At 43.7% G+C, this 13125-nt stretch overlaps 1 protein-coding gene across 1 annotated transcript in view; it reads left to right on the top strand.

The window, feature by feature from the left end:
• prkg2l (protein kinase cGMP-dependent 2, like) overlaps positions 1 to 13125 on the top strand; it is a 20214-nt gene that overhangs the window by 2762 nt on the left and 4327 nt on the right. The window contains exons 4-11 of the mRNA XM_019877013.1: positions 2989 to 3083; positions 5341 to 5409; positions 5991 to 6089; positions 6511 to 6658; positions 8328 to 8464; positions 8964 to 9053; positions 10117 to 10258; positions 10336 to 10499. Coding sequence (XP_019732572.1) covers positions 2989 to 3083; positions 5341 to 5409; positions 5991 to 6089; positions 6511 to 6658; positions 8328 to 8464; positions 8964 to 9053; positions 10117 to 10258; positions 10336 to 10499 — 944 coding nt within the window. The remainder of the gene's footprint in view (positions 1 to 2988; positions 3084 to 5340; positions 5410 to 5990; positions 6090 to 6510; positions 6659 to 8327; positions 8465 to 8963; positions 9054 to 10116; positions 10259 to 10335; positions 10500 to 13125) is intronic.

Below are 13125 nucleotides of genomic sequence, written 5' to 3'. Positions count from 1 at the left end.
GCCTCTGGTAGAGGACCCGGGATGAAGGGGGGATGGACCCCCCCCGAGGGGTGAGACGAGGATTTTTTTTTGTTTTTATATTTAAAAAAAAAAAAAAAAAATCCTATATACTGTGTGTGTGTGTATATATATATATATACACACCGTGTATATATATCGTTCGAGGTTGCCATTTGCTTGTGGTATACCGAGGTACTTGTAGCTGTCCTCAATGTCTGCTATTGTTCCTTCAGGGAGTGAGACCCCTTCAGTGCGGACTACCTTTCCTCTCTTAGTCACCATCCGACTACATTTCTCAAGCCCGAATGACATCCCGATGTCGCTGCTGCAGATCCTGGTTGTGTGGATCAGGGAGTCTATGTCCCTTTCGCTCTTAGCATACAGCTTTATGTCATCCATGTAGAGGAGGTGACTGATCGTAGCTCCATTTCTGAGGCGGTATCCATAGCCTGTCTTGGTGATTACTTGGCTTAGGGGGTTCAGTCCTATGCAGAACAGCAGTGGGGAGAGTGCATCACCTTGGTATATGCCACATTTGATGGAGACTTGGGGAAGTGGCTTGCCATTGGCTTCAAGTGTGGTTTTCCACATCCTCATCGAGTTCGCAACAAAGGCTCTTAGGGTCCTGTTCACCTTATACAACTCCAAGCATTCAGTGATCCATGTATGTGGCATTGAGTCATAGGCTTTCTTGTAATCAATCCAGGCTGTGCACAGGTTGGTATGTCGGGACCTGCAGTCTTGTGCGACTGTTCTGTCAACCAGGAGCTGATGTTTGGCTCCTCTGGTATCTCTACCAATGCCCTTCTGTGTTTCGCTCATGTATATGTATATATAAACTATTTTAAAAGCAAAATGTCAGATAATAAGCCTCTGAATGCATTATTTTAAATAATTTTGTGATAATACTCACCATTAAAGTGAATGGTGAAAGTGAAAGATCCATCGACACTTCCGGAATTATAGTCACCTTGCCGGGTCCATATGCTTCCTTTCTGCTGTCTCCCACAGGGTATTTTGATGCCAACATAGCATGGCGCGTGTCAAAGTGCCGCTTTCCATTCGACCGTTTCATCGATGGTATTTTGTCATTGCAAATTAGACACACCACAGAATCGGTTCCCTCCATTCTTCCTGAAGTGTACCATACTCATCATCTTTTTTTCTTTTCGCCATCTTATTCGTCGAAGGATTAGCTTTGAACTAATGACCGAGCGGGGCTGATTCAAAAGGGGGTGTTTACCTGTTTACCCAGCAACGGCCAATGTAGGCCAGTGTCATCCAATTAAAATTGCTCCTGCCGCCAACTGCAGCCCTGAACAGGACATGAGCAGTGAAAAATCGATGAATGGATTAAACAAGCAAGAATATTTTGTTTTATCTGCGAGCCAGATGCAATCATCAAAAGAGCCTCACCTGGCTCGTGAGCCGTAGGATCCCGACCCCTGATCGAAACGGTTGCAAACAAAGAGCAATTGAATGTCCCAATGGGAATGAGTATCCCCCACAAGTATGCAAGGTGCTTTCAGCACTTTCAGCGAGATACATTTTCTCAGCATTTTCTACATTTCTCCGGATTTAATTTACTCTTTTTGTCAATAGATTTGATCCTCACACATCTATTGTTGAATATGCAATAGATATGACCCCAACAACACACAGCCAAACTCCTTTTCTAATCTCCGCCCCCCAACCCTTTTTTAGAACACACGCTACAGAAACTGGGTTTAAAAATCCCACACTTTCATGGAAGATTGAAAGCAAATCTGCACCAGCTTTCACCCCCAGGGGGAGGAAACTTCCCTCGTTCAGTGAACAGAACTGTCTACATTTCCAATGAACATTAGCCAGTAATGAGTTTAGCATGTCCCCGGGAGAAATTCGCCGACACCTCATTAGCCTAGAACATTGCCAGCACACTTAATACTCGCGGTATGTGTGAAATCACAAAAACTCGTAAATTCATCTTGTTTTGCAGCAAGCCGCTTGGGGGTGGGATATGCGGCCGTGACGAAAACCTTTCTTGGTTGACAATTCACAAATCAATGTTGTGTCGTTTAAGACGGCCGTTATCCACATATTTACATTGCAAAAATGACAACAATCGCTCAACGCCATGATGTAATCGGTGCCAATCATCGATATAACAGGCCTCAGGTGGTCAAAACAAGGTGCATGAAAGTTTTGCTTCTCAAAGGTTTACCCATGAAAATCACACAAAGAAAAGAGGAGTCCGCCTTGGAATACGATATGAAGGGCTGTGGCCATGAATTTCCGTATGCTCAACTATGAAGGTGACCACTATCATACCCACCCGCTTTCTTCCTGCGGCGATCTACTTGACCACGTGCCCAGCGGGCATTTTCAAAGCCGCTGCCCCAAACTTTTCATTTTTCCTTTTCCCGTTGCATTCAACACAGATGAAAATGGTGTTGTAGTTGGCTTTCTTATCTGTTTTCGTGCGTCCTTTGGGATCGTTCAGCAACTTGCTTGGACACTCAGCCACTGCGAAGCGACAGGCTCCTGAAAATTGAAGAGACAAAGCTGCCTCTGTGTTGCCATAGCTCCGGACACGCCGTGGTACCAAACCAGCACAAGACATTCAGAGCAAGGAGAACCAAGAAAATAAACAGTTTGATATAAAGTCCACCGTGAATTGTGTGTGCGTGTGTAACTTCTAATTTGGTTAAAACAAACTAAACTATTAAATTGAAGGTCCTTCATATTTAAAAGATTGATAAGATAAGAAATGAAAACCTTTACTTGTCTCACAATGGGTTTTCCCTAAGTTTTCTTAAATAATTTTAAAATCAGACAAAGTGCCCCGAGAGCCATTTGAGAATAGAGCAGGCATTACAATCAAGATGTTTAAAAAGCAAAAGATGATTAATTTCATTCTCTGATCAATCCCAATTTAGACCACAAATGTTAGTTTTTCCACAAGCTGACCAACACTGATTTGGAACTTGTCATGTTGGCTATCTGTAGGTGATTGTGACAAAAACCACCGAAGGTTTTGCTGAGCCTCAGCAAATCAAGACCCTGGGAATTGGGGACTACTTTGGTGAGAAAGCTCTCATCAGGTTTGTGAGCACATTTAGTACTTGTTTGCGTCCATCATTCTTTTGCATGCCATCCACAGGTAACGTTTCATCCATCCATCCATGTTCTGATCTGCTGATCCTCACATGGGTCGAGGAGCGTGCTGGAGCCTATCGCAGCTGTCTTGGGGCAGTAGGCGGGGGACATCCTGAACTGGTTGCCAGCCAATCGCAGGGCACACAGAGAAGAACAACCATCCGCACTCACACTCACACCTAGGGACAATTTAGAGTGTTCCATTAACCTGCCACGCATACTTTTGGAATGTCGAAGGAAGCCAGAGTACCCGGAGAAAACCTTCGCAAGCATGGGGAGAATATGTAAACTCCACACAGGAAGGCCGCAGCCAGAATGGAAGCCTGCACCTCGACAGTGTCTGGCCAACGCGCTAACTAGTCGATCACCGGCCGCTATGTTTCATTGCTTATTATTTAAAAAAATAAATAAATAAAACGTTTTTCCAAAATGGCTGGACTGAGGCGATTCTGTTTTTGAATGAGGATTTCTCCTGCTTTAGAAAAAACATCTCTGTCAGGGCACTGTTGATGCTGGTGTAGAAAGGTACATGAAAGTCGGTTGGAATAAATTTGGGAAATTGTGTTCTTGCTCGAGGCGGCATAAGGTGGTCGACTGGTTAGCATGTCGGCCTCACAGTGTGGAGTTTGCATGTTCTCCCCTTGCCTGTGTGGGTTTTCTCGGGGAATTCCGGTTTCCTCGCACATTCCAAAAACATACGTGGCAGGTTTTATATATATATAAATAACTATTTTAAAAGTGAATTCACCAAATTGTCAGTATAATAAGCCTATGAATGTATTTTTAAATAATTTTGTGATAATACTCAACATTATGTGGGCCGCGCAGTGTGGAGTTTGCATGTTCTCCCCTTGCCTGTGTGGGTTTTCTCGGGGAATTCCGGTTTCCTCGCACATTCCAAAAACATACGTGGTCCATATGCGGAGTTGCTGCTGGCTAGCTTGCACACTACTTTCTGGTGTCTCCCGCAGGGTATTTTGATGCCAACATAAGCATGGCGCGTGTCAAAGTGCCGCTTTACATTCAACCGTTTCATCGATGGTATTTTGTCATTGCAGATTAGAAACACTGCAGAACCTGTTCCCTCCACAAAGACGAATCCTTCGGTCCATTCGTCCTGAAGTATACCATACTGGTCATCTTTTTTTCTTTTCGCCATCTTATTCGTTTAGGATTAGCTTTGAGCTAATGACCGAGCGGGCTGATTCAAAAGGGGGCGTTGTCCTGTTTCTGCAGCAACGGCCAACGCAGGCCAGTATTATCCAATCAAAATTGCTCCTGTAGCCAACTGCAGCCCTGAACAGGAAATCAGCAGTAAAAAATTGATGGATGCATTAAACAAGCGAGAATATTTTGTTTTATCTGCGAGCCAGATGCAATCATCAAAAGAGCCACATATGGCTCGCGAGCCGTAGGTTCCCGACCCCTGCTCTACATTGTCCCTAGGTGTGAGTGTGAGCGTGGATGGTTGTTCGTCTGTGTGTGCCCTGCGATTGGCTGTCAACTGGTTCAGGGTGTACCTCGCCTACTGCCCGAAGACGGGTGGGATAGGCTCCAACATGCCCCACGACCCTTGTGAGGATAAGCGCATCAGAAAGTGAATGGATGGATGGATGTTTTTGCCATTGGCACAACTGCAATGGATCTTCGCGTCTGTCGATGTTTGGACCGGCCAAGTTTGCTAAATTACACCATTCACTGTCACATATTTGAAGATGGGTTTTCCGAGAGAACTCCCAAACTGGGGCATTCTTCCTCCTTTTTTCTGGTTCCATCGTTAAAATTTCCAAATATTTGCAAATATAGCCAGTGGAGTGAAAACGACACAAACTCTGTGGGGGAACTCCCATCGTGTTTTGCTGCGCTTTTTATGGGTGCAATGACACTGTGTCTCACCGCCAAACCAGCGATCCACTTCCTGAATCAGTCACGTCGTACGGTGCTTCTGGAAGGTTCGGACGTCACCGATCCATGCTCTGCTTTACCTCTGCACTCATTACGCCACACACACTTTGAAGTTTCTGCGTTTATTTTGCCCATCACTACTAAGAATACTGCATCCATGTGAAAATTGCAGAAAAATCACAGAGGTCGGCTTATCCTCAAAGGTGGATATACGCTGTCTTTCTCCTGCAAAATGTCGGTTCGGTTATTTGGTAACTCGAAATAATCTCATCCTAATTTGTTGACATATCTTTCCAGTGAAGATCTCCGCTCGGCCAACATCATCTGCAATGAGAATGACACACAATGTCTGGTGGTGGACAGAGAGTGAGTCAATGTTTCAGTCTCCACACTTTTTTACTTTTTTAATTAAACACACCCTAAAATTTCGGCACTGTGACATGATGTTCACCACCTGAAGTACAAAAAAAATGCTGCATATAGCTGCAATTCATACAGTCAATAAAATTAGATATGCCAAGATCAAGGGGCGTACCTGCTTCCTTTCTCTGTTGAATTATTGAAGGGGGCGGAATATCAGGTGTTGAAAAGATGTACACAGTCAGAAAGATACAATATGGCATTCATTTTAATTCATGTCATGTATGCGTGCCCTTTAACAAGACAATGCAGTCAAGACAACACATTCCAATCAAGTTTGACTGCCCCACATGTGCGAATTTCATTGTACAGTAAAATCCCCCCTACCCCACTTCATCCCACCCCCGAATCTTGCCTTGCACACATCCCAAACCGTTCCCTTTAAGCATGAGAAATGCCGAAACTATAAAAGGCGTTCATTGATTGAATGGTTTGAAATGTTCCAGCCTGGTACTTGAAATGGATTGGTCTTGGAACACATGCTGTAGATATCGACACTTTTGTGAGAATTTTCGTTCTCTCTCCAGCAACTTTAACCAGATGGTGGGAACCTATGAGGAACTTCAGGTTTACCTGAAGGAATATGTAGAAGAACTTTCCAGGAGTGATGAAAGAAGGAATGCCATGTGAGTACAATAACACATACAAACATGCATATTGGCAACCGAGCTGATTGTCAAATATATTCATATCCCTGCTGCTGGTCTGTGTCGCACATTCTAATTCTACCGCAGGATTCTAATTCTTCAATACATTCTGGAAAATATTCTAATATCTTCTTCTTCTTCTTCTCCTTTCGGCACATCCCTATTCAGGGGTCGCCACAGCGAGTCAGTAATTTCCATCCGCCCCTGTAAACCGTCCTACCAACTCGCATGGTCGTCTTGGCAAAAGTTTTACGCCGGATGCCATTCCTGACGCAACCCTCCCCATTTCTCCGGGCTTGGGACCGGCACTGGGGAACAGTGCACCCCCAGGGGAGGGCACTGCCCCCCAGCGGCTGGGTTGGAAAATATTCTAATATAATTTGTGGTATTCCTGTTTCAGGCCGCATTCACCACAGATTGATTCTACAGAAGCCCAAGAGCTGAGAAGGTTGAAGGAGAGGATTGTCCATTTACCACATAATCAGCCTTTCCAACAGTTGGAGGTGATTGCGACACTGGGCATGGGAGGATTTGGACGAGTGGAGCTGGTAAACTATATTTTACTGAAATCTCACGTCACACAGTATATATTTGAGTTGTCGAACTCATCACCTCAGTTATTTTAAAATAATAACCAATTCCCTATTACCTCCATTATTTTGTCATGCAACAATTAGGGGCTCTATTTTTGTGACAGGCAGAAATGCTGGCATACCTCTTCACGGAGGTGAGTGAACGAGCGGAGGCCAGCAGACCTGTAAGAGAGAGAGAGAGAGAGCACTGCACTGTCACACACTTTTCCCATCTGTGCATAAGCTTCCATATTCCCTCAGCGTAAAAATCTGTGGACTGTTGTCCCATCCAGTCCAACATTTTTGACTGAATAGGGGCCACCACAAAGAACAAAATCCGACTGCAACGGACAGTTAGGAAAAAAATCATTGGCACCACCCTACCCACTCTCGGAAGACTTGCACACCGGTAGAACCAAGACAAGGTCACGGAAAATCCTACTGGAAAGTTGTGCTACAATTACTGCTACTGGTCACTTAAAAAAAATGGTGCCAAGCTTATCCGCACCAACTGCACAACCATCGTAGAATTGTATTGCACCACTGATCACGTTATTTCTGCACATTGTTGCACAACTGTCATTGGGTGGTACTACTGCATGATGGTACCATTACGGAAAGGCTTTCAATACTTATATGACATGTCTCTGTTTATCATAGTTGCTTGTTATTGCAATAATAGTGTAACGTATACTACCAGAGACAAATTCCGTGTGTGTTCTACATACTTGGCCATTATAGATGATTCAGATTCTGATTCTATCTGTCATGAAGGAGTGTAAATAACTAAACATGTTGGTAAAATCTGCGCTGCCGGAAAGCAATATGGCCCATAGTAGTACTGTATAAAGCTACACAGTAATATGCAAAATATGAGCTCTCCTTGGTTATTTCTGACACATCTGCGCACTGTAATTCTCTTCCTATGGAAGCTCTTAAATGATGTAGACCAGGGGTGCCCAAACTTTTTGGACTGAAGATCGACTTTTCGATCAACCAACCTACCGCGATCGACCCGTTACCGCGTACGCGCACGCACATACACACGCACGTCATGATGAGCAACAGCCTGACACGGAGGCATGCGACACACTTTTGCAGCCTGTTAACTATCATAGCTCACACGTACCATTTTAAAGTGCTTCCCTCTCCCTCTAGATTCCTATTCTTTGCTCGAGCCCTCCGTGAATTGTACATGAAACAAACTCTGAATGATAATAATGACAACGACAAAAGATATAGCGCAACAGCTCTGATCACAAGCTGCAATTGCAGACTGCTGAGCGCTAATAATTTCCGGTAACGCAGGTCACGCACCACCGTAGTTTAAGATTTACCTGCTTTATTTTATTTTATTTTTGTAATACTTTTTGTGAAAATGAGACTTATAGGATGATTAGGGTGCAGTGTACATTAACAAAAAAATATATATTACTAAAAGCACAAAGACACACAAATGGTCATTTGTTTTTTTTCCCTCCTCTACACCCCTCGCTATCGACTTGGGACCCGTCCGCGATCTACTAGTCGATCGCGATGGACGTAATGGGCACCCCTGATTTCGACAATTCACAGTATGTTGTGAGTTAATAATTAGTGAACTCAAAGTTAATAGTTTTCTTTGACCCTAATTACTGTGTCTCAGGTGAAGCTGAAAGGCGAGGACACAACGTTTGCTCTGAAATGCATCAAGAAGATGCATGTTGTCGACACCAGACAGCAGGAACACGTTTATTCTGAGAAGAACATCCTTCAGCAAACCAACTCGGCATTCATCATCAGGTGACCACCTTTCCGCTTTTTTTTTTTTTTCAAATTATGCACAACTTTGAGAAAGGGGCATAATCTGTTCCTGTATGTATGCATAGCATTCAAATTCATTTGAGCACACTTACGAAAGTGCAATGGAGAAGGAGCACAGTAGGCATGAAAATGAAAACACTGCTTGAAGCAGAGGCGAATATCTGAAGTGCTCTACAGGCTGGCTTCTCTTTGGAGTTGCTATGGAGTGTGCTGCAGAATGCTGCTCTCTAGGATCCCACCACTGCGCGGAAATTTATCTTGCCTATGACATTGTAGAACAAAAGCCTTGTGCAAGCAGTCTCTCAGGCAGATAAAATGTAGGTCTACCTTTGAACTTTTCCCACACTTCGCTCACTCTGTTTTCATTTTATATTGTTGTTGCATCCACGTCAGGAATGTAATACTAAAAAATGGGTATGAAATAACAGAAAGATTTTATTGTGTCAAATTGAAATTGAAAACTCATGCTTAACTTTAGGTTATTTCGGACGTTTCGTGACAATAAACATATCTACATGCTGTTGGAGGTGTGTCTTGGTGGAGAGCTGTGGACGGTGCTGCGTGACATGTAAGTCTCTAAATCCTATTCATTTTTCAATCCGAGACACTTCTATGTCAAGAAAGTTTCATACAGCTAGATAGGTGATACTCAAGTTACAACATCAAAACCAATTGTGTGTAGCGTCCCTGTGTGTGTGAAAAGGATCATGCTGTTTGGCTAGCCAAAGCAACAGATGGCGCTTGAATGTTACTTTCGGCCAACATGATCGAACTTGGGTCTTGGACTGGACAGTGATTTTAAATTGGACTGTCAAATTGGTGCTGTTGTTTAATCAAATGTAACACACCTTCGGAGGGTGGAGGGTTCGATTCTGGTCCGGCCTTCCTGTGTGGAGTTGCATGTTCTGCCCGTGCCTCCGTGGGTTTTCTCCGAGTACTCAGGTTTCCTCCCACATTCCAAAAACATGCATGGGAGGCTGATTGTACACTCTAAATTGTCCCTAAGTGGGATTGCGAGCGCGGATGGTTGTTTGTCTATGTGTGCCCTGCCATTGTCTGTCAACCAGTTTAGGGTGAACCCCGCCAACTGCTTGAAGACAGCTGGGATAGACTTCAGCACACCCCGTGACCTTTGTGAGGATGAAGCGGATTGGAAAATGGATGGATGGATAGATAGTAATACTGGTCATATAGACCATGAAATAAAACAAAATAATTTTCAGACTAATTTTGCCACACTGCAGAAAAAAATGCAAGGATAGCTGTATAAGTAGCTTTTATGATATATTGATATTTGTTGATGATGAGACAATGCTGTTTCACACTAAGTTAGTGTTACATTTAAAACACGGACTTTAGTTTTCCTGGATATTTTAGCAAATGGTGAGTGTTCTCCCCCATTCTCTGTGCTCTCTTTTTTGGACAATCCTGTCCCAATCCCTCTCAACCCACCGACATGGCTAACCAATCCATAATATCACAGGAACAGTCATCAAGCAAGCGATTTTGCAATAAGGGACTGTAGCTCTATACTCAAGTCAAAGAATCCGCAGTTAAGGCCCAAAGTGCAGGTTTTAAGAAGCAGGTGGAAGAATTGTTTGTATTTAACATGATTTTTCTTTCCCTCCAAGGAATTATTTTGATGACCCCACGGCCAGATTTTGCATAGGTTGCGTCTTAGAGGCTTTTGATTATCTTCACACCATGGGTATCATATATCGAGACCTCAAGCCTGAAAACCTTCTACTTGATGCAAAAGGTTATGTTAAAATGGTAAGTTAATATTTCAAATTTTAAATGATATTTAATTCTTTCAGTACTGACAAGCTTTCTGTTTTCGGTTTCCACAGGCAGACTTCGGTTTTGCAAAAAAGATTGGTCTTGGAAAGAAGACTTGGACTTTCTGTGGGACCCCAGAGTATGTGGCACCAGAGGTCATAATGAACAAAGGCCATGACTTTGGAGCTGACTGCTGGTCTTTAGGAATCCTCATATATGAACTTCTAACTGGCAAGTAAGCCAGTACTGTATATATTGTCTTATGATCTGCCTTTTGAAACCTGAATTCTGTATGTAATGGGTGGCATGGCTCAGAGGGTAGAGGGGTTGTCTCTCAACCCCAAGGTTGTGGAATTGATCCCCAGCTCCCCCATTGCCCTGTCAAAGTTTCTTTGAGCAAAACAACCCCCAGCTGCTCTTGGTGCTGAGTGAGTGAGTGAATGACTTGTTACTTTTACAATGTGGCTTTACTGTATGAATGTGATTTAACATTTTCCATGAGCACATTGAATTGTGTTTAGATGGAAAGCAAGTCAGTTTCAGTTTGTGGTGTGCCGCGAGATTTTTTCAATGAAAGAAGTGTGTCTTGGCTCACAAAAGTTTGAAAAACACTGCTCTATATAAATGAATTTGTATTGTAATTCTACTGTTTTTATTACCGATTTGCTTTACTGTTTGTTGCATATGTTAATTTGCTCCATGTACAGCACTTTTTATGCAGCGATGGCTGTTTGAAAGTGCTCTATAAATACAGTTGAGTTGAGTAATGCATTCCCTGTAGTATGTATAGCCCCATCTAGTGGATGCATAGCACAACCGCAGCCAGGGCTCTATATAAAGAAAACTGTATTTATTGTATTTACTTTAGCGAAGCTCCAGCTAGTGGATGTATAATGAACCACAGCTTCTATTCCATGCTCCTAATGATATAGTGCACCCTATATATGAAAACAGTTTTGAAATAGGCCATTCATTGAAGGTGCACTTTATAATCTGAAGCACTTTATAGTGCAGAATATATGGTAATTTGGCACACAACTGAAAGATTTTTGTGGAATTGTGTGTTCCAAATTATTGTAGGGTTAAATAAACATACGTAAGAATGGTTTTACATTTTGTTTAATGTAGGTCAATGAAGAAGTATCTTTCTGCCAATGAATAGTGAACAATAGTCACGTGCCTTTTGAAAACACTGTACATTGAGAGATTATTGGACGGTTGAAAAATTGTGTGTGATTCTTAAAGCAAACACATTTTCCGGTCACTATTATGGCAAGATGGCGGCGCGCGAGGGCGCAGCGGCCCGGACCTCTCTCCCTCGTCGTGGTTTTAGTTTTAGTTTGTCTCTTGTTATGTTTTTGTGGTCTTGTGCGAATGTGATCAAGTGTGTGAATGGCTTGTACACATATACCAGTGCAGAGTTAAAAAACATTGGACTTGCGAGTGAAATCGCGATAAATGCGGACTTCAGAGATACGTGGAATATACCCCCAGCGATAGCCAGACCACCGGGCTCTCCGTGGATTGTTGTCGGGACTAGGAGGCGGCGTAGAGAGCGGAGGCAAAAGCGAGGGTGCAGAGCGGGCCTGCTAGCCAGGCTAAGGAAGCAGCCGCTCAGACCAGCGCTGCCAAGCATCTTCCTGACGAATGCTAGATCTATCGTCAACAAAATTGCCGAGATGGAGCTGCTGTTGTCAGACAAAAGCGCTACACCGGGGACTGTAGCGTGTCTGTAATAACAGAGACGTGGCTACATTCGCTCATACCGGATGAGGCAATTCAGCTAACGCGCCGAACCACGCACCGCTTCGATAGAAATGACAGCTCCGGAAAGAAGCAAGGAGGCGGCCTGTGCGTCTTTGTTCATCAAGGCTGGTGTACAAACAGTAGAGTAATCAACACTTACTGTTCGCCCGATTTAGAGATGATGACGGTAATCTGTAGGCCATTCTATCTACCGAGAGAGCTAACTGTAGTGCTAATTACAGCTGTGTATATACCCCCCACTGCTAACGTAAACACAGCTCTTTCCAGACTTCACGACACAATATCCGGACAGCAGATGCAGTACCCTGAGGGTGCCATTACTGTGGCTGGGGACTTTAATCAGGCTTGTTTAAAAACTGTTTTCCCAAAGTTTGCACAATATGTAAAAGGCCCCACCAGGGGCAGAAACACACTGGATAGGATCTATTCCAACCTAAAGAGTGCATATAGGTCAATACCCCTTCCTCATCTGGGAATGTCTGATCACATCTCACTATTCAGTGTGCCAGCGTATAGACCCATCAGAATAAGAACCAAACCAGTCAGGAAAACTGTCAAAACCTGGCCCATAGATGCACTCAGCCAGCTCCAGGACTGTTTTGAAAATACGGACTGGACTATTTTTGATCACTTGGACTTAAATGAACGCACTGAGACTGTTTTATTTTACATTAAGACCTGCACTGACAATGTCACAGTGGATAAACAGATTAAAGTGTTCAAAAATGTAAAGCCATGGATGACGCGGAAAGTGCGGACTCTACTCAGGGCCCGGGATTCTGCATTCAGGGCCGGAGACCGGGAGCTGTATGCCGTGGCCAGGGCAAACCTGAAAAGAGGAATTAAACAAGCCAAAAGGGGCTATAAAGGGAAGGTAGAGCAACAACTGGCAGACAAAAATGCAAGGCAAGTGTGGCAGGGCTTACAAAACATAACAAATTACAAGGGCAGTCCACCAGAAGTAAGCGTAGATGCTTCACTGGCGGAGGAATTAAACATCTTCTTCACCCGCTTTGACGCAAAGGGGTCTCACTCTGCCCCTCTGACTCCACATCAATCCAGCACGCAGTCGCTACAGCTGAAGGAGCATGAGG

This window comes from Hippocampus comes, unplaced genomic scaffold (genome assembly GCF_001891065.2).
Source record: "Hippocampus comes isolate QL1 unplaced genomic scaffold, H_comes_QL1_v1.1 scaffold352, whole genome shotgun sequence".
NCBI lineage: Eukaryota > Metazoa > Chordata > Actinopteri > Syngnathiformes > Syngnathidae > Hippocampus > Hippocampus comes.
This window is presented reverse-complemented; position numbering and strand designations above follow the sequence as displayed.